Source organism: Nicrophorus vespilloides, unplaced genomic scaffold (assembly GCF_001412225.1).
Source record: "Nicrophorus vespilloides isolate i.1.1-1 unplaced genomic scaffold, Nicve_v1.0, whole genome shotgun sequence".
Taxonomy (NCBI): domain Eukaryota; kingdom Metazoa; phylum Arthropoda; class Insecta; order Coleoptera; family Silphidae; genus Nicrophorus; species Nicrophorus vespilloides.
The window spans coordinates 621,530-645,164 of NW_017100085.1; the positions used below are offsets into that span (position 1 = coordinate 621,530).

The 23,635-nt window shown below is 29.7% G+C and overlaps 1 protein-coding gene across 1 annotated transcript in view; it reads right to left on the bottom strand.

Moving 5' to 3' along the window:
* Positions 1-23,635, bottom strand: part of LOC108567182 (flocculation protein FLO11) — a 78,917-nt gene that overhangs the window by 9,283 nt on the left and 45,999 nt on the right. Inside the window, exon 3 of the mRNA XM_017927513.1 lies at positions 13,522-13,636. Within this exon, the coding sequence (XP_017783002.1) occupies positions 13,522-13,636 (115 nt within the window). The remainder of the gene's footprint in view (positions 1-13,521; positions 13,637-23,635) is intronic.

The window sequence follows — 23,635 nt, forward strand, 5'->3', positions numbered from 1 at the left end:
GGGTCGCTTAGCAAACATCGAAAGGGACGAGTGGAAAGGCCGAAATCCGCTCATCCCTTGCAGGAAAACAACTTCAAAGTACGTACGTACGTTCCTCGGAGCGAACGGAATCCAATAAATCTCCTTTCGAACGTCCCGAATAAACACAAACACCATTCGCATTTCAGTACAAAACTACCAACCAAACAACGAAAATAATAATAAAAAGAATATATTTCAATTGAAAATACATCGTTACTCGCGTGGCGTATGAGAAACTCCGTTAAATATAAAAATTAATTACTATTTATATAATATATAAAGTAAAATTTTACGAAACGACTACTCGCAAGGCGTCTGATGGACTCTCCTAAGAATATTTTGCTATTAATCCTTCAACTCTAACACAGAGTAATATGCTTTTACAAATCGTCAGTCAGTATGAAGAAATTATATAGCTCGGGATTGACCAACCTTTTTAGTTTTAAAGATTATAGTTGGTTAGTATTGGCGTCTCAAAGTCTATATCTGCACTATGCGTGATTCAGTACATTTGTTTTTCAGACATACAAATTTTTATATCTATATTCCAATTAACGCTCATTAAATATCCTTTTTGAAACAACACCTTTCATTTAAAGTACTGATCAAACATAGAAGATATAACATGAAATATTATTGAGAGAGAGAGTGAGCAAAAAAAACAGAGGATACTTTTGAAGTATTTGCCAGGTTTCAACATTTTATATTCTGATTCATTGCTGCACTCTTTTGTTCGTTGGAATATAATGGATCGACTATACATGGCTTTATCGAACAGTCCTGATGATACGTATCTTTTTAATAGCCACCAATTAGTTAACCAAACTGTCACACACTTTTCATGTCCTAATAAATTCGAATCATTTCAGTAATTACTAAATATTGATTATCATGTATATCAACATTGTTTGCATTTATACCCTTAAGTAATTTATTATCGAAAATTTGAACGTTTTTATATATACACATTTCTGATAGTCGAAAATATTTCTAATTATTCATAAAACTCAATATTAATATACATTTTAATTGATATTTTATAAATATTTATTTGTTATTTGAAATCATTATAACTCAGAAACTATATAGTTCAATTCTATATACGTGACTTAAGAAATAAATATTTGTCAGGTGTACCACCTACTATTTACTGTCATCGAAGTTAATCTGTCAAGTAGTAGAAGTTGGTGGAATCCCAACGCCTCCAAAAACTAGACCACCATAAGACAATTCAAAGAGGGACTAATAGGAAATAAACGAATTAACAGAAAGACGAATCAGAAAGAGGAGACCCACAACTTGGGTGGTTTAGATTAGCTGTTCTCAACAGATGTCGCGTTAAATTTTTAATTGGGTCGTGAAATGACAGCTGTCATCTTATGTCAAAGCGAGGAACCAGTGAAATACTCTTAGCAATTAAATCGTAATACTATTACAAACAAGTATGATGGGTTAGTTAATAAGTTAACCTATGTTAGTTTAGAATACATACTTTATATATTACGTAAATTATTCAATATATTGATATAACTACACTAAGTTGGTATACCTGATATAGCTTCATGTGTCATTTTTTATATTATATAAAAACATTATAATTGTTGAGGAACAAATAAATGAATTAAATATTAAACAAAAATAAAATTTGACTGTCTTTTCGTTCAAATAATAAAAAAAAATATTTATAGTACTTAGGGATTATGTTCAATGCTATAAATATTATCAATGTACATATGAGTTTACATGCAGTAAAAAAAAGGTAGATTTAATAACTGCCTCAATGGGAAAGCTCTAAATAAAATACAATAAAAGTAATGTGTGTACGTTAAAGCGTTTTACATTTGGAAGTGGAAATAACTTTGGAAGCGTAATTTATCACCAGTTTTGTTTTCGTTTATTCCTTCTCCGACGCTTTATTTTGTTTCCATTTTTTTTTGTTCGTTCAGTTAGTTTGATAGCCTGAATGTTCTGCTCTGGATGTTCTCGTTCTTGTTTTTGTTTTATTTTTGTTTGTTTTTTTTACAGTTGGCAAAGGATCATTGCTCATTCGTTTGTCAGTTACACCAACCAACGTCAGCGTAAAATTTATCGTTTCGACTGCCATCTTCGTTAGAATTAAATACAGCTCGCGTCGCACAAAACAACCGCACTTATAAAATGTTAAATGTCGACTGCTGCTAGTCGACCGAGCGCAAAAGAAATTAAGTGCAGCGTGTTTATCGTTTGCGGTTTATTAGATTACATTCTTATGTAATCGCGTATTTTTAGGATACGCGGGAAGTTTAATACGTTTTGTTTAGTTGGGAATTTGCAATGGGGTTACCAAGGGAACGTTGAATTAATTTGTTTGTGGACATTGTCGTCTCACGTTCAGACAATAGAATAATGAAATCCACAGTCTACATTGTATTATAAATTGTGATGTTGTTATGACGATAGTTGCTAAAGTTACAACTGCTCTTGTTAACTATTAACCGGAAACTCGTTATAATTTACTCGATTACATGAAAAAAAAAGTTTTTTGAATAATATTTATTATGAAAAATGAAACATAAAAACACAACAATAATATTTGTAAAGATTACTCTGGAGTGTAGTCACCATCTACTTTAATAACTTCTTCGCATTTGCAAAAAAATATTTTTATTAAAAAAAGTAAACTAAAGAGCAATTTTTATTAACAAAATAAAAGCGTCTACAAAAAGGCCTGATAATTATGCACCAATCCAATATTACTACTTTATGTTTTATTTATTTTTTATATAAAAACTGAAGTACTTTCAGTATTAGGTAAGATTATAGGTTGCAAATTTGTAAATAGATTTATGAATATCAAAATGGAGACAAATATAAATGAAAAAGTAGTTGCATTTATCAAATTTGTACTGTATTTCAAAATCTTTGTACTGTAATCTTTGTAAGACAAAATTATTGAACTTACATGTATAATATTTATTTTGTAATTGTCCTCTAAACGTTACAACAAATCTATTGACTAATTAAAATTAAAGAATGATCATTTAGATATAAATCAATTAATACTATGTAAACTAACCAATAATAGTATATCAACATATATTTTATTTGGTCTAAGATCCGAACTCACCATCTTTGTATCAGATTAAGTAAATACTAACTAATGTTCTACTTATGACATGTTAGCCAACAATATGAATGTTGGTATACCTGAGTAATTAATATTAACCTCTTGTTAAATCTAATGGATTTGATGTAATTGTTTACATATTGCTAATTTCCATACTACAATGTTATATAAATTATGCAGAAATTAATACATTGTTTACATGAGTCCTTTAAAATGCGTAGAAGGAGTCAAGTACCTGGGAATTCACGTAGATTTTCGCTTGATTTGGAAGAATCTCTTAGAATTGTAATTTATCCGAAACTCTGAGATATCCATACAGACTAAGGTACTAATATACAAAATCAACCTAAAACAAATATGGACAGCTTTCGGAGTCTGTCTGAAATTCGACAATAGAAATAATCGAAGATATTGGGATTGATTATAAATACATGATGGTATTCCACAAACTAGGAAATCCATTTGTTTACCGACATAGCTAGTAAAAGTAGAGATCAGAAAAGCCAGCACAAACTACCATCTACGACTTGATGTTCACCCAAACCACATAGCAGCACGATTTACTAACAAAACTAGTCATTAACGATTTAAGCCACAAGGTTTGCCAACCCGGTTCTAACAACTGAGTAAACTGTGCGTGTTTGTGTATGGGATAAGTGAAAATTGCTCGAAGTGAAGGATGGTTGCTGGACTAATCCTTTAGTTATTTCATAAAAATTGTTGAATTTGAAAAAAAAAAACATGAGTAATTTACATATGAATTCATACTATATTACTTTCCTTACAACAAAATAATATAAATTATAGAATAGATTCTTCGCTTGCAATTTGTATAATTATATTCTTATGTACTAATCTATTTCTAGGATGTTCATTTTCATTTGTTAAGTTGGAATAAACAATGACGTTAATATAAATTGTATACGAAAAGACTGCACCCATTTGATTTTTCTTAATTTTATCAATTTTAATAATAGTAGGTTAAATTATTTGTTTTCATTTAATTTTCCATATTTGAACGTGTCTAAAAGTTGAATATCGTCGATGTAAAAAAAAATAGTTGGTACACCTGTGTATATACATATCAAGCATATTACTTTTATCCGATGTATTCCCATGCGGATCAATTTTTTATAATTAATAAATACAATTGTATAAATGTAACGTATAATAATAACTCTGCAGTTGTTTGTAAATAACCAGTATTTTTGCAGTTGAACAACCCGTCGTGTCAGCAATTATCATTAGGGCGAAGGTTTTTAGTGCGAATGCAAATTTCCGCCGTAATAATGATATTTCGGTGGACGCGCTTGATGTTGCGTTTTGCGGACGACGGGGGATGCATTAAAAAGGAGTTAGTGAGTATAAAAGGGGGGGGGGGGCGGAGGAAAGCTTTCCTCACGTGTATGAATGTGTGTGTATGCTTTGTGTGCATATATGCGCAATATTGGAGTGTTTCTCGTGTGCCCTCGAGAGTCCGCCAGATGCACGTAGGTCAAGTGTTCATTAATTAGAGCCCGTTGCATAGTTTTCAGCTTGTAATTATTTCAGAGAAACAGGACCAGACCAACGTGCAGAGATGAGCGCGGAAGCTTGGGAAAGCGCGCACGTGTGTGTGTGTTTGTTGAGGAGGGATAAAAAGTGGCGGAAAGGACGAGCAAATTATTTTCCTTTGACCTACATAAAGCATTTGCATTAACTACGCTCCGTGCCCTACACATGACGTGGGTAGGAAAGAAGGGTGGATAGAGGAGGGTGCAACTGTTTTTATTTTTATTTAACGCTCATCAAGCTCGGAATTGAGCGCACCGCAATACCCGTACATTAAAGTATAAAATTCCACGGCAAGGCCTCCGAACCGTACACCATTAATAATCAACGTCGATTAATATTTAAAATCTATTTCGAACGTAAAAAAAAGGAGAGAAGGGAAGAGGATATATGAAAGCACGAACGCAACATCGAGGCTCGCATTATGAATGCATCGTGTTCTCTCCTTCCTGTCTGTATCCATGACTCGTGAAGATCCTTAATATTCTGACGGCTTTTATCATAATAAAATGCAGCTTTTTGTTGCTTACAAGAATATAGACGCATATATTTTCAAGAGAAATAGGCCGAAAGACACACCTGATACTCTTCACGTCTTTTCATATTTATTTAACATAAGCTGTCAAAATTTATCTACCACTATACAAATACGTATAGATTTTCTTTTAAAAAAAATTGTTAATACATGAGGTTTTGATCGAAAAGTTTCCACAAAAATAAATGTAACATTTTTCATTAAAACCAAGTAGGCGATATTAATAACTGCCACTGTCTTTTTAATTTTTATAAAATAGAAGTATAAATTTTCTGATCTCAAAGATTTCATAGAAATGAAAGAAATATCTTTGAACTAATTCTGTTTTCATATCATTTTAATATAAAAAGTTTGAATGAGATTCTCAATAGTAATATTATTTTAACTAAACAAATTAGTACTTTTATTATATTTTTTCAATGTATACAGTGTTAATTTTCAGGTCACAAAGTTTTCACTATAAAATCAGAAATATGAATTGTTTATTTAATCAAAATAAACCAAACATTCATCTGCTCTCTCTTAATATTTTCATAATTATTTAATATAAATTGTCTTCATTTTCTGATTAGAAAGTTTTCACTACAAAATAAGAACATAGTTTTGTTTGTTCATATTTATTTAATGAAAGCAGTCTTACGTTCAAGATAAAGAAAGACATATTTTAAACTTATAAAGTTTTCACAACGAAAAAGTAAAAATCTATTTTTGAACTAATTAAATTGGACCTGTATATACTTTATTATTTTCTGATCATTATATAATTCTGAAATTCTAGATTAAAAAGTTTTTACAGCAAATGTCAAAGTTTTAATAAAGAAAAATAGGCCAAAGACATTTTCTGCTGTATATTTTAAAACATATTTAAAAAAACAATGCTCTATTAATTTCTTTATAAGTTAAGTATACGTAACTGAAAAATGCATTCCATTTTTAAAACAACCGAAATAGATCTGATTTTGTCTCAATTGAATTCATAACGTTGATTATAAGAAAAATACAAACACATTCATTGACAACTCTTCTATTTAGTTATATGTATAATGTTTATAAATATATACAAATATTTGTATTATATTTATATAAAAAATGATTTAAAACGAAAAGTTTTCACAAAAAAAGGACTTCTAAATGTCCTTATATTTCTTTACAACTCTTTCATTTGATTATATATTTTAGTATAAATATATTTCAAATATAACTATGGAATGGAACCTCGTTTAACGAGCATTTCGCTTAACGAGCAAAATTAATTGTAAGAAAAACGAGCTACATTTCGCATAACGAGTGATGATGAGAAGAGAAGCCCCGGATTTTTGAATATGTTTCTCTATAAGAGTATTTCACTATACAAGTAAAAATCCGGAAATTTTGGAACGGATTAAGTATAAATATTTTTATATTTTTTGTCTGCTTTATTTTGACCTAATTTTGATATTTTCATTATTTTAATTACTTTTATAAATTAGAAAAAAAACTGAGATTTAATTAATTAAAATTGTCAAATAACTGAAGTGAAATTGGCAATATCTGTGAATGGGACACGATGAATGTGGCGTATGCAATTTTCTCTCGTTTTCACGTAATTAGCAAATCGATGTTCAAGTTGAGAGGAGCAATTAACGTCGTCGGAACAAAAGGATCCGCCACTGCGAATCTAATAAAACTCATGTTTATTGGAACCCAAAGAACGCACATTTAAATAAATCCTTTGACTCCTCCGACGAGTGTAATCCCTGTGAGATCCATCAAAAAAAAACTGGGAGATGGGTTTCCGTTTTCCGTCCGTTCGTGTTTTTCCACTTTCGGCCAATCCTTGAACGATAAACAACATTTCGCAGTGGAAACGAGAGCAACGGAAATCTGTTTTTCACTCGAGAAGCGTCTTTAATTACATCAACCCCTCCTCTGCTTGCCCTGCTTTGAAGCGCTTCGGCTTTGTTTGTTGCTGCTGCTGCTGCTGCAGCATCAGAATCGACGTTATTTTCCATCCCTCAGGACCCAATATAAATCGTTCCTCTCAACTCAAAAATACGCTGCACAAGACGGATGATTCCTTTTCAAACTTATACCCAAATTGATTTCGTTTTATAATAAAAAGATTCTCAAAATAAAAAAAGGCAAAAAACAACCTGATGTTCGATAATAAAAAAAAGTAGGTCTTCTTAAATCCGCTTAAATACAAAGAATGACCTGATTACAGATGCTGAGAGAAATTTGAGATGTTCTGATAAAATCACAAGGATTTCTTATATAAAATATTTATTGATTTTCCGGAAAAGCCGATTAGTCTTCGGCGGAAGCATCGTTTCTGAAATGGGGGTTGGATTTAATGAAGTTCATTTGAAAACATATTAAATATTGCGTAAAAGTGAGGGTTAAGAGGGGTTTAGAAAGGCAGCCATTTCGTCGGCAGATGCAGTTAATGTTACGACCTATATACATGCACGTTGTTTTTGCTTTTGCTTCTTTTTTTTTTATATATATATAATTTTCAGTTTAAAATTAAACTCCAAAAACAGCGCGTCACGTCCGTAAACTAAATAGCCGAACACAATCAACGGCGCCGGCATCTTTTAATTGCCTTCATAAATTCCGTTCAATATTTAACTATTAATATTACAGTCTGCAGCAGAAAGTTGAAACAACTATAATTTATAAAAGCAATTTTGTTTTTTATTTCCAAATATTTATAATTATGTAACAAAAAAGTACTTTAACATTTTGTGCATTAGTAGTTCCACCATGGGATCATATAAAGAGTGTTTTCCTAGTGATTCCGCAGTGAAATCACATGCTTTTTCAAATACTTATAAAAATAGAAAAAAATTGATCACGCATTCATTTGTGAAGTATTACACATTTTGAACCTAATTTGTCCAAAAAAAATCGACAGTTTTAACCAAATTAAGTTGGATAATAAAGGGTTAAGACGTAAGTACTCCGGAGGGGTCAAAGTGACCCACTTGATATTTGTAATTAATTGTGAGGGTTGACCTTCTAGTTATTCAAGTATTTTCTAGTGCACTTTTCAGTAGCGGTGGCAATCGCAAGCCCATAACCGAAATACCGTCAATCAAATTCCCGACGTTCGAAATCCCGACGTTTGAAATTTCGACTGTATCGAAATCCCGACAACCATAATCCCGACTATATCGAAAATGTCTACAATAACATTTTTAAGTTATATTTTGCGTTGTGTGTTATTAATAATAAATAATAACAATTAATAATCTAATTGTATTTGAGATCATTTCATAATGTTAAGGTTTATTATGAATAATTGAACAAAATCAAATAAATTAATAATAATTTATTGTTATTAATAATAAAAGTGTAGCACATGGTGACTACGCTCCAAAATAATTTAAAAATGTTATTGTAAAAATTTTCGATATAGTTGGGATTTTGATACAGTCGTGATTTTAATATAGTCGGGATTATGTTTGTCGGGATTATGGTTGTCGAGATTCTGATACAGTCAGGAATATTGTTGTCGAGATTTTGATATAGTCGGGATTTCAATACAGTCGGGATTTTGAACGTCGGGATTTCAATAGACGGTCTTTCGGTTGTCGGGCTTGGAATATAGACCCTTTCAGTAGGAGCAAAGTAGTGGAGATATATAAGTCGGCGAGCAAACACGTCCTTGAAGTATCATCAATATTTGGATTTCAAAGTAGAATAACTTTGGTTTTCCATATTTTATAAGGGAAACATTCAATAAATTATTAATAGTTATTTAAATAAAAAGTTTTTTTTTTAATTTAGTTGACACTAAATGATATTAAGAGTTGATTTTGTTAATTAAAGTGTGCTTTACAAATACTTGTGTCATTTAAATTTAACTGTCAAATACCAATCATAATTAAAACTAGTTATTATTGGCTCATTCTGCAATTGGTATTCGTGTAACACTTATAAAATACAAAATAAATCAAATAAACTATTATAAAATAAACTTATTAATATTTAAATTGAATCGTAATAACTATACTTGTAGTAAAACAATTCCTCTTCATGATGTTCAACTAAGAGCAATTGAAGTTGACATCCGCAGCAAACTCATCGACGTTTATTTCACGTCCACTATTACTATTTCCCTCCGTTTTATTATCGATGCAGCGACATTTACGACGTTCATTAACGGATTTATCTCGTCCAATTTTCTGGGCCGGTGCAGATAAATTAAAAGTACTTTTAATGTCCAATAAATTGAGATAATAAAACGTTAAGCCGCATTTTTACGACCATCCATATTTCCATTACCGTATTGAACCAAAAAAAAACAGGTAAACGGTAAAAACTATATAATAGATGTAAAGTTAATGTAAATTATTAATTTATACACTATTTTCTTCAATATTTAATAAGAAATAAAGTATTTTTAAAGTCGCTGTTCCTTTGATGAGAAATTGATTGCGATAATCATTTCACTAGTAGGTAATATCTTAAAAATGGTTCTTTGCTTCAAAAAAGTTGACAATCCCTGGTTTATTTAATTACAGAAGACTCTTGATTTAATATATTGCATCATAATGTAGGTTATGAAAATATGTCAGGTGTACCAACTAATATTATTTATAATGGATTTCGGTGAAGTCTTAGCTGTCATATTTATATAGTTATTAGTTGGTACACTTGTCAGAAATGTGTGCTGACTATAAATTTGTAGAAAGATTTCGGTATTAATCACTTTGGGTTGAAATAGTTGAACTTATTTTTATTTAATTTTTTTCACAGTTGATTTGTTCATTACAAATAAATTTGATAATGTGTATTGATCACCCATCTGTCTTGTTTAACTTTTATGAATTGACAAACTTTGTAAGTTATCAACAAATATCAATATTATATTTCAGTATAATTTTTTAATATTTTTTCATCAAAACTTCAATACTTCAATCACAGTTTTCAATTACAACAGTTACAAATATAGAAAAATTTGAATTAATAGAAAGAAATGTAAGCAATCAGAAATTTAAGAGTAATTGTAAAATATTTAAAAGCAATAGTATTCATAGTTTTTATACAGCTTGAAAATGTATTAAGTTTAAATAAAAATAAGTGTAAATACTTGAGAATGTGGAAAGAAAATTTGGTAACAATAACAATAACAAAAATCATTAAATTTTACAAAATTATTGTAAGAAATCTAAGTGTACGTGCATGTTTTAAAAAGTATTTTTTAAAGGTTTAAAGAAGAAAAGTCATGAATCATCTGATTTTGCTTAATTGGAAGTTGTTGGAAACTTGAATACTTCTTTTGGAATGTCAGCAAAAAGAGCGTGGTTCGATGGTAATTATTCGGATTAGCGAAACTCCGTTGAAGATTTAGTGTAGAACTTCGGTCCACGAAACGTTTTTGTTTTTGACAGATCAAGAATTAGCGCCCGTCCATTATCCGCCCCATATTCGTACCAACGGGTCGGCATATTTAAATCCCGGATTAAATTAACGTAGCAATATATATATATATATATCTTTATATATATATGTGTATAAGAGACCAGAGATTTGCAGGATTAAACAAGTGAAAGGTGCTGCAGGTGTGCAGAAATCCAGTCGGCGGTTTTGCTGGGACAGCAGAAATGATGAGAGAGAGAGAGAGTGCCCAAAATAATTAGAGCAATTAGTATTAGGACAAACAGTGCTAATTGGATAGAAACCTCCTGAAAATTCCATCCGCTCTTTATAAATGTTAACTGAACGGGGACCTAACCGAGGGTTGCTTCTACCATTATGTAAATCCAGTTGGCGTGCCGCTATCCGGAGGATAACGCAATCCCATCTATTGATTCTGCATACGATTTTATCAGCATCCGACAAATAATGGGAAACTTTTTAATATTGACGCTTTTCCGGATCCTTTTTCTCCACTTGCTCTCTCGCACACACACATTTCTTCCTTCCTTTACTGGCAAACGTGATAAATTATCCCATGTTGAAACTTGATTTCCTCAGGGTGAAATGGGGTGGCGGTTCGAAGACGCTGCAACTTCAAAATGCGTATTTGACTACAGTACCTACGCGATCTGCGGATGCCGGAGGATCAAAGAAGATAAAAGTACAAACACGACTCGAAACCGGAAACATTTAATTGGTCCCTGCGGACGCAAAGACATCCCAAACGGAGCGAAAAACGAAATGGTCGTGTGTTTATTTATTTACGTTTATATATCTATTGTTTCGTTTTTTTTTTCTCTCTCAACTGTCACACTTTAAGTTTAATTTAATTATCCACTGTTTAAAGCCGCAGAGACTCGTTTAAATTCTCGTCGTTTCGAGGGTGTTCAAAAGAACTTCTTGTCCCAACATTCCCGGGTTTTTTCTCTCTACTCTCCCTCTTTCCGTACCCTTCGCTTTGCTTCGTTTATGGGCCTCGTATTTATGTTTCAGCTTCGGCTTTAAAAGCTTTACAAATTGCTGAGACCGGGAATATATACTAGTTTCAAGCACGGAAAGGTTCGTTCCATAATTTCTCGCCATAGTACTACTTCATACGTATATAGCCAACAGAACTGCAAAGCCATTAGCAAACCACTGAATGCATCTAATTTTTATATAGAAAATGAGAAGAATTCTATGTTTTTTTATAATGCTGCGTACACACTATCAATGACATGAAACATTAGCTTAATACCAACTGCTTTTGATTATCCTTACATCCAATGACATTAAGATACAACTAGAAGGCTGAGATACAGCTTGTTGCTATGGGTATATAATAGTTGGTACAGAACTGCAAAGCAAACCACTAAATGCATCTAATTTTTATATGGAAAAAAATAATTCTGTGTTTTCATATAATGCTGCGCACACACTATCAATGATATGAAACATTAGTTTACTACCAACTGCTTTTGATTATCCCTGCATCCAATGACATTAAGATACAACTAGAAGGCTGAGATACAGCTTGTTGCTATGGGTATATAATAGTTGGTACAGAACTGCAAAGCAAAGCATTAGCAAATCACTAAATGCATCTAATTTTATATATGGAAAAAAATAATTCTGTGTTTTCATATAATGCTGCGTACACACTATCAATGACATGAAACATTAGTTTAATACCAACTGCTTTTGATTATCCTTACATCCAATTACATTAAGATACAACTAGATCAAGATATAGCTATGGGTATATAACAGTTGGTACATCTGACACACATTTATATGTAATGTGAATCATAGCGTGGAAGCAGCGTTATATCGTAATTACATAACATAATAAGCAAACTAATTGATAAGATGCGAATGATAATTGAGACGAAATTATAAGAAATATTATCATCATTTGGTATCTTAATACGTAATATTAAAGGAAGTTCATTAGCAATGAGCCAGATTTTATAAAGTAATAGGCTTATTATATAACAGAACTAATTTACCTTATTTGACTAGAATAGATTAAGGTAGATACAGGTTAAATTAGATTGGGTTAGATTAAGTAAGTATCTTATTATACTACACAACCAAATTACTTTATTAGATTTGGTTTGTTTCGTTTAGATTAGGATAAAGTTAAGTTAATTTAAATTACATTAAAGTAAACTAACTTCATATAATCTTATTTTTTTCTAGGTTAGATTAATTGAGTTAACAGATTTAAAATTTACAATAGTAGTAAAAATAAACGATATAACATTCCAAACTATTTTTTGTTTTCTTTGTGTTATTAATTCAATTTTGAATTTCTAATACTTTTTATGCATCTAATTACATATTTTGCATTTTGTATTGATTTATTTTTTTTTTAACTATATTTGTGTCTAATATATTTTGTATACAATTATTAATAATATATTAAAATATTATTTGTTATCTGCCAAATACTTAGAACATTTGGTAATAAAATTTTCATAGTGGTTCATAAAAATAAGTAACATTTATGTCTCATATCACGCGTAGTGTGGATGTAGAGTAACATTATACAATTCTACTAAATTTCATCAAAAAAACACGTCGCGTCTTCACTAAACTGCAGAGGTAACCATGGAAATGTGATATTCATATCCAAATACACCTTTTTTCTCATCCTGTTAAACTTGAGTGTTCGAACGAGAGTGGAATGAATCCATGATGGTGTGGATAATGTTGAGATTTTTTAGTGGGGAAAACGGGGAGCGGTTAGGAGGAGGAGGAGGTTGACTAAGACGGTTGGTGCACGTTATCGAAGGGAGGTTGATGGCCTCCTCTTGAGTTACCCCCTTCCCCACGATCCGTCTACGTGTACGAGAGAGGTCCTCAGGAATAAAGTAAGGAGGAAGACTGGTTTTGCCGTCATGATCGTGCGATTTCTTACCTCCACGTGAAATTGGTAGTGTCACTTCCCCTCGACAAGCCAATCCATACGTTGTCCGCTATGTCTAGCTCCTTCAAGTACGCCCTTATTGCATCGTATTGAGAAGTCGTGTCCACTGTAAACAATAAAGAACATATATTGTATAAATAAATAAGAAAAATGTATTTTATATGAAATGTTTACGAGCTCTTCGAAAATATCAACACAGAACAAGAAATTTTATCAATAGAATTATCAACAGTATGAATGACATGTGTCAATATTTTCCAAATGACAGTAATTAAAATGAGTCACATAATTTGGTAACCATGGTAATGAATTGTATAATTGCAGCTGTCAGTTTTTCTGACATTTGCCATTATCATAACCATGATAAAGATCATAAGAAATTACAACTACAACTTTCTTCATAATGAGTAGTTGTCATATGTTGGATTCATTAAATTTAGTTAAATAACTTGTACAAACTTCAAAATACACTTTTCACACAACATTATACTTGATGTGTGCATTGTACTTAGTCAGCTTTCATCGGAAAATTGACGTTTGTTGACACTTTCTAATGTTTAATTAAACAATGAATAACTTTGTTAATCTTATATAATTAGAATACTTTAGTGTTATAAATAAGGATTTTCTTAATTTTGTTCCAAATTTAAAAACTGCTTTAAGAAGAAAACTTTTAATTTAGTTAATATTGGAAAGAAAATCTGATTGCATTGAACAAAATAAAGGACTTCTTTATCTCTTTCATCGGAATTGCGTGGTTTCCCAAATATATTATTAATAGTTCCATTAAATCAAGATTTCAATCCAGTTGATTGAACAAAATTACCTCGAACCAAAGAAAAAAATAACATATAAATTAGATCACGATACATGGCCAACCTTAAATTTAATTTAGAAGATAAAAATAGAGGGACTCTCTGTTGTTGATTTCTTTTTATCTCCGAATGATTTATTCGTACGAGCAGGCTGAATCCAATTTGGCAGATACATTTCTCCCTTTGCTTTCGTTCCTTTCGTAGTTCTGATCTTTCTCCTTCGATGCCAAAACGTAAAAAAAATCTTCCGATTCCGACTGAAAACTCTTTGGAGTGTACACACATATCTGTAGTTCTTTACGTAACGTTTTGTAAAAATAAGGGACAAAATCAATGCAACAACCGCAACTCTGAGGATATTCGTTAACGATGCAGAAATCGAAGCACCGTCAATGCGATTACTTCATTCGCAAATCGTCTGCATTCAGCGAAATAGAAATTATCAGAGGACAAATTTTGTAAGAGATTAATTAAAAATTGATTTGTGCAAAGTAAAATTGTATTTTTTTATATAATTTCATTTTTTTATTTATTTAATTTATAATAAATCAATATTATAACATTTTCGTAAGTAATTAATATCCCAATCAAAATATGATTACGTACGTTTGCGTTCCATCAAAGTTGATAAAACGCGCGAGTTTTATGAAGTTCGAGAAGGCAATGGAAAGTATGAATATACATGTTACATATATGAATTGCATTAAGAGCGGCGAGAGCATATATATATGGTTTTAATCCAATTTCGAAATACACTTTGAGAACTTTTGCCTCCTAGTTGGTCCCGCTTTTCATCTAAAAATAAATAACGTGAACTTAATAACGAAATTCTAAAAGTTCTTTAACTATTATATAAAATAATGTTCAATTAGATACTAATATTATTATAGTTTTTAATAGTTTCGATATAATTATAAACATGATGTTCACTTGCTTTCTAGCTTATACTAACTACTAAGAAATACATTAACACAACCCTACATATTTATTAGCGTTTATACAAAAACCCACTTTAAAAAACCGGTTTTCGAATCTCAACTTTCCAATAAACCGGTTTTCGAATTTTCACAAAAAAAAATCGAGAATATTACATAAAACATGTCAATTACAATAATTAACAATAAAATATTAATTTATTCTTTCTTTTTCTCAAAAAATAATGTTAAATAGGAAAGAATGTCTAAAGATCTTGTCTTGCATGTACAATTTTTAGTTCTTCTATTTTTACTCTTCAATACTAAAAACTCTTTTTTACTGTTTTAGGAAGTCACTTCTTCAGGTTCTTGTACATATTTGTAAACAGATTTTTTCATAGCATTTTTTAAAGTTATTGTTAGGGATTCAAGAATAAATTTTAATTTCTTACCGATTTTCTGTTTGTTTCATAACGCTTAGTATTTAACAATATTCTCGTTTTATGTTAGAGGAGATTTTGTGTCAAAATATTTATGTTTATAATCAAAAAAATAATTTATTTTTATATTGTCAGTGTAGGTTTAAAAACCGAATTTTAGTTGAAAAAATAACCGGCTTTCGATTTATATAAATTACTTTAAAAAAAAACGGTTTTCAGAAATCAAATATTTTCTTTTCTTCCCTGACATTGAGTTATATCTCTTCCATAAATATGTTTTATGTATTGTGTATCACATTTTTCATTAATTATTTACTTTAATTAATGTACCTTCTGTATTAGGATGGATTTTAAATGTTGATAGAAAATAATGATTGAATTAGTAGTCATCAGTGTTGATGTTACATTTGTATAAGCCTAATACTATATATCAGTGTATCTCAAATTTGATACAAGGCGACAGTTGTCATTGTGACTCATATTTAAGTAAAAACAACAATAAAACCCAATTTTAAACATTTCTTGTTTCTTATTGACCGATAATAAATTCAATACATTAACTGTAATACCAAACTATAAAAAAAAATATATTTTTATATGTATTAAAAATATACTAATGAGTGGTCAAATGACAGATTTTGAAATTTCGTTTAGAATTTAGAAGAAAATGTGTAATAAAAAACATTGTAATTTGCAAAAAAAGTGCTCAAAACACATAAAATGTACATAAAACGTTTCTAATTAAAGAAAATATTTTGTTTACTATGCAATTTGTTAAAATCTCATTCTATATCATTTGACCGCTCGCGGTAGGAATAGGTAGGAAATTTCGGTGGGTTCAGTTTAATAACTTAAAGTAGATTAACTTAATAATATTTTTTTCATTTTTCTAGAAATCTATTGATAAAGAGATTTCAATTATATAAAAATATGTTCTGAAATAAAGATTGTGTTAAATAGAAATTTTAAGCTAACTGAACTGAAAATATTTGTTGTACAAGCATGAAACATCTTTATAGCATTTAAATTATATTCAATTGAATGAGTCCATTGGATCGATCGATACTGCCGTCACATCAAGACGAAAGAAGAAAAAAAAAGTACGGGTCGTTCCAAGGTCGTTCTTTAAATATTAATCCCGGGCCCGAGCAGCATGAAGATCAATTTAGCGTCGCAAATAATTTTCGACGTCTACTTTGGCCTTTCGTAATTTCGGACGAGGGTTGATCCGATTAGGCTTCACGTAACTTCTTATTCAATCAGGGCCTTATTGCCGCCGAATTAATTCGGAAACCGGACGCTCCCCCAAACAGAAATCTGGCAGTCCGTTTCGAAAGGAATCGAACGGTAAATGCGAATCGGCATGGAATAAAATACGCTATAAAGTGTGGAGTTAATCCGGCAGGATGGAGCAATAACAACTGAGGGAAATTGCAGAAAAGAGGGTGGTTTCCTGAGGCACTTTAAAGCGTGCTTTTCTTTTTATATCATTTTCAACATCCTCATTTTAATAGATTCCTCCACTGCGAATGTTCTTATTTTCACCATTCTATTTTCGTGGATCTTCTCCCTTTGTGCTGTCTCCTACCTACGTACATCTGTAAAATCGATCCCAGCTGGAATTGTTTTCCCTTTGCGGAGGAGCGTCCATCAAAGTCGTCCTACTATAATGCATTAAAGGCGTCGGATGTACTTGGAAAAATTGCCAATTACATTGAAAGCATTAACGACCAAAAAAAACTTGAGGCAATGATCAAATAATTCCTTATTGTTTGCTAAAGAAAAACCACTTGGCCCACATCTCCAACACATAGAAATATATAGAGATGTTTACGTAAAACAAACAAAAAAAAAATGTTGGCTTCCAGATATGTAAATATGATCGTACATAAAAGTGTAAATGGAAACTTGCCCAAAGATTTCCCGAATCTTATTTATATTTCCAATGACGTGAGCGATTTTTCCATTTCCATACACAGAGCTAAACGATTTCCAGAAGGAGCGTAGAAGGTAAAAAAAATAAATATTGCGAGAGTTTACACGTGAACGCTTTGAATACAAAATGCGTTCGACGAGATGTAAAAAGTTCATGAAAGGGTTGTTTTATTATTATTATTATTTCATAGGTTCAAATATAATATCGATGAGTCGAGGCACTTAATTAACTTTTGTATTAATATTGTTCGTTTGAAGTTTTCAGTTTAATGATTATTTTATGGAATCGCTCGGATATTGGAATGAAAAGCGGCTCGTAACAATGGATTTATAGTATATATAAGGATGCTTTTCAATTTGTATGAAGCTTAATGAAATAATATGATGTACAAAACCTTAGAAATCGAGTTATATGTGTACATGAATCCTTTCAATTTATATTAAATTATCTTTAGGCACTTTGATTAACACAATAAAAAATGTTAATCAAACTGCTTAAAGATATTAAACAAATTGTACTTAATACAATGTAAACTCCAAACAATAAATGAAACACAAAAACTCCTAGGTTTTTGAGAAGAAATTATGCAGAATACTAAGTAAAAGAAGGACTCGGATTCAGTTCTCTATAAAAAAATCTCTAAAGGTTTTCAAGCAGAAATTATACATAATTTTAAGTAATAGTAAACTCGAGTAGAAAACAAAGGGGTACCTCGATTTTTGATAAAAGTGTAATATAAAAATTTCCTACGTTTTCAAACAGAGATTTTACAGAATTCTAGGCTTGAGTACAAAATACTGTAAAACTTCGGTATATGAACAAGAATGTTATATAAAAATTTCATAGAGTACATGAATACAAAACACAGTGGAAACTCGGTTTCCAAATAAAAAGTAAAATAAATAATTTGTAGGTTTTCGAATTGAAATTTTACAGAATTCTAAGTAAATCTAGGCTTGAGTACAAAATACTGTAAAACTTCGGTGTACGAACAAGAATGTTAAATAAAAATTTCATAGTGTACACGAGTACAAAACACAGTGAATCCTCGGTTTCCTAGTAAAATAAGTAATTTGTAGGTTTTTGAATAGAAATTTTACACAATTCTAAGTAAATCTAGGCTAATTTAAATCTCCTATGTTTACAAAACTTTATGAAAAACTTTAGTATTATTTTTTATCATACAAAGTTGCATCTGTCAATAAAGACATCAAAAAATTAATATTTTTAATCATCAAAGTTCAAATAATTCTAATGGAGGTTTTTGCTAATAAAAAAATATTGTCAAAAATTGTAATTTGTATTACAAAATTTGACAATTTTGTTACCTATTTCTTTGTGAAATTAACAAGTCATATTAATTAAACGAGTTTTAGTACTATAGAGTTAATCATATTATTTTTTTTGTTTGAATGTTATTAATACCTTTAGTAATTTTAGTATAAAATTGATATATTGATCAATAAATATGGAATGTATAGAAAAAAAAATAAAGTTGTAACTTATGTAATATTGTGTAAAAATGCTTTACAAACGATTGCGAAAACCATGATGTAAATTATATGTAATTTCTATATAAAAGAAATAATTGTTGTAGCTATGGCTTAAGAAACATACATTAATTTCGGAATAAAAATTGTTAAAAGCATTATGTAATAAGACAATAATAACAGATTTTAAAAATTATATCGTCAATGGATATTATATTGTATAATATGAAATGTTTTAATATATTTCTATTATTAACAAATCAATTTGATTCAATCGAAAATACTTCATATAAAAATATGATTGATAAATATTACAATAAAATGTATCATAAATAAGTAATTATAAGTAATAATAATTTGATACTTAAAGTTATGGTACAGTTAAAATATATTATTTTTTAATAAAATTATTAGAGAAGAAAAAATTCTTACTTCTTCTTTTCACAAAAATACTTCAAGCTAATGAACATCCAGGTATGTAAATTTATATATATATTTTAATGAATGTTTTGATGCTTAAAAGAAGCAAGAAATTTTCATTTTCTTCTGTTTTTCAACAAGAATATTTTATGAAATATAACGGTATTAATATGTATGTTAATATGAATTTGCGTCTGTGCAATTTCGGACGTTGTTAGCAACCAGCTTTATCGGTCATCAGGGGTAGGTTGGTTTTCGGATAATTTAAAGAGGGGTTTTTGGCGTTGGATCTGGGTGGGCTTTAATGCGATTGCGGCATATCAATTTAGCATAGAAACGAGTCGCAGCAGTCGGCAGGATCTGCGATGAATGGAATTGCGTACTAAATTAATCTCTCTAGTGTGCATTATTGTATCCGGAAAATCATCAAACGTATACACTTCTCGAATCCATCCAGCCGATAATAATTAATCAATTCATCAATTAATTAATTGTTAATCCATTGAGTTCTGTTGAGTTTTGGTTCTAACTCTTTGTACTTAGAAACAAGGCTGGTATAACTGTGTTACTCATAAAAAAATATGAATTAATTATAAATTATAATACATTTTTTTACAAATTTAGATGAAAATAAATTGTATTCAATTTATATAGAAAGTCTAGTCAGTTATAATAGTTGAGAAATTCCTATTTCTTAATTAAACAAAAATTACGAATAAAAAATTGAGATTTTAATAAAAAAAAAACGTTAATAGTAAGATGTAGAAAAGTTTCTTTAGTTGATTGAATCATTTTTTTTGTAATTGAAAAATAATTATAGAAGAAAACTTGAGATATTAGAGAAATATTTGTTAATAGAACGAATGTTGAGAAATTCCTTTTTATTTTTAATTAAACATAAATTACATAAGAAATATTTAGCTACAAGACCAATGTTTATTAATACTAAGTTGAAGAAAACTTTAGATGTTAGAAGAATATGTGTTAATACTCAATAATAGAATTTTGTATTTTTATTTAATTAAACAAAAATTACAGAATAAAAGTTTAGATTTTGTTCAAAATGGACTAATTTTGATGTATTCGTGTTTTTTTTTTAATCAAATAAAAATTACAGAAAACAAAATATATATTGCATTTTTTTTAATACAGAAAACCTCGCATAGTCCGTCTTCTAATAATCCGGATTGGATATGTTCAAATTTGAAAATTTCGTTTTTATTTTCTCTTTATACAGACAAGTCTATTTTTGTATGTATTTCATTCCTCCATTAGTGCGGAACCGTACAGTTGGCGGAACCGTACTAAGCAAGGTAATGCTGTATTATATATAAAAATTACTAAATTGTTATATGATTTTATATAAATATTGTTTTCCTTTTGTTAATAAAATTGTTTAATAAATTTTATACGTTTAATTAAAAGCTTCAATTGAATATTATTCATGATATAATTGCATATAAATATTTCAATCAAATATCTCCAATTAACGAAGTAAATAAAAAAAATCGTGAAAGAATCGTACCGTAATTGGCTCAATTATGAAACCTCGACCGGACTAATCGAATTGGGGTTTTTCGCCGTTTTGCGTCTATTAAACGCGGATGCGGCGAGTTAAAATTAGCTTGATTAATGGTTTTTATCAAATTAAGTCGAAAATAATGCAGACGGAAAATCGGGCGATTTGATGGGAAAACGTTTATTGTGTCGGCAGAAACGATCCGTTAAAATGCCACTAATTGATATTTCGCGCCGATTCTCCGGACCGGAACAAAACGAAACGAAATTATTGCTCTGCAAAATGGAAAGCAATCAGTATGTATTTTAGCAAATTATGATAGTACTACTACTATTAAAGCAGTCCCATTTCCAATTGGCAGCGTAATTGTTCAGACTCGAAAAGTGTTGGGAAATGTTTCACACTCGAACGGATCGAATTTGTAATGCTGAATGAACATTCGAATCAATTTTGGGGGTTTTTAAGACTGTCAAAAAGGGACTGTCAAAAGAAATTTAAATTCATAATATTATCAATTAGCAAACTTTACAAGAAATTCTTCAATTGAGATAATGTAATTTTTTTTCTTAACATTGGATATTCGAAAAAAAAATGAACTTCATCTCACTCTTTATTGTGATTGTATAATATTTATTAATTACTCTCAAAGTACAAACTTTGAAGACATATATGATGAGTAACAAAACTTATAAAAATAGTTGATTCAATTAAAATATTATGTTTTACACTTTCGAAATATGGAAAATTTAATTGTCAATACTAATTTTAAAAATTGAGGAAAAATAGAAAAAAAATGTTACGTATTAACTTGATTATATAACATTTATTAATTATTCTCAAGATAAAACATTTAGTACATATTTTAATGTAATTATTATTATTATCTATATTTCTTTACAATTTGGAATAAAAGAATAATAAATGAATAAACCTTATATTATTATAAGTATATACAATATTATGTTTCAAATTCGATTAGATCAAGTTAGAAATGCTGAATGTAATTAGAAATTCTTAAAACTAAACAAATCTCACGGATTAAAATAATTATATAACATTTGTTAATCACTCCTGAGGTGAAAAATTCAGTCGCCCTTCAAATGCATGAATGTGTATAGAATTTTTACAAATATTGGCGTCTCTGAAGTTTTTTTTTTAACAGAAGAATTCGAATTGACGAATATTTCTCGCAGTCGAGGAAATCGTTTTCGCGTGTAATACGATGTGCATCGATGCAATCCAGTTTGAACTTTTCAAAGGGATTCTGTATTGTGCAGACAAACTGCTTCGTATGAAGAAAAGTGCGAGAGGATTCAGAAAAACAAATGAATGAAAGCAAAGGAATAAGAAAATAAACAGTCGTGTAGATTGGACGTAATAAACATGAACTGTTATTCGTCTAATGGCCTCGTTAATTCCGAAGCTCATTATGCATTATGACGGGGCCCCGACAGTTCTGTAATGCGGCCGAAATTACCCAGAAAACGTGTTGATTAATTTGTATAATGAATACAGTTGACGACTGCTACGACTGTTCGTTGGCAACACCGGAGCCCAAAACCGCAATAAACTTTCCGGTAACGAAAACGCGTACGGAATTAATTCAATATTCTTTTGTTACCCGTGAATGCAACAAACGAATAACAACAAACTTTTGTAATTCAACTTTTAGTAATTGATTTTCGTTTTTGTCTTGTTTTTACTTTGTAGCTGTAGTATTAATAAATTGCAAAAAACATTTTCACAAATTGGAAATGGATTTTAATAAAACTACTGAAAAAAACATAATAATTTACAAAATAATATAAACATGTAACAATTACATCAAATTATGTTAATCATTTTTATATAATCACAATAATCAAAGTACTATTAACAATAGGTCTTTCTGCAATGTAATTTCTCGATTTATAAAATAATGACTAATAAATTTGTAGATTTTTTGTTGCAATTTAAAGGAAAAACATAATAAATTCTTCTTGAACTTTTCTAATTCAACAATTTGTTTTGTTATCCATTAGTGAAAAGAGAAACAACAAACTTTTGTAAATTAACAGAAAAAATCTGCTTCAACTCTTCCTAACATTGCAATTGTAATCTAAAAACCGTTTTATTGTTCTTAATTTAAATTGATTTACTTTTATACAAATGTATATAAAATTGGTGGATGTGAGAGGTAATATAATTACACTTAATTAAAAAAAATAATAATTGTTCATTAACTTTTCATAATGACGATATAAATTATTTTCTGAAAACCTTAGAATTTTTATTTTTTAATAGTGGATGCGCCAGGTAACATCATTAGCATATCAAAGAGAAAATATTTAATGACCTTCAACATTTTTTAATGTGGAAATTATAGTCTGAAAATCCTTTCATTTTTCTTAATTTAAGTTGAATTACCTTCATTCATTAAAATGTATTCTCAAAATGCTTTAATGTTTCTTAATTTAATTCGCCGGGTAATATCATCATTTTTAATTTAAAGAAAAAAAGTAATTAAATTCAATTAATTAACCTTTTTTGATGTTGAAATTATATTCTGAAAATTCTTTCATTTTGCTTAAT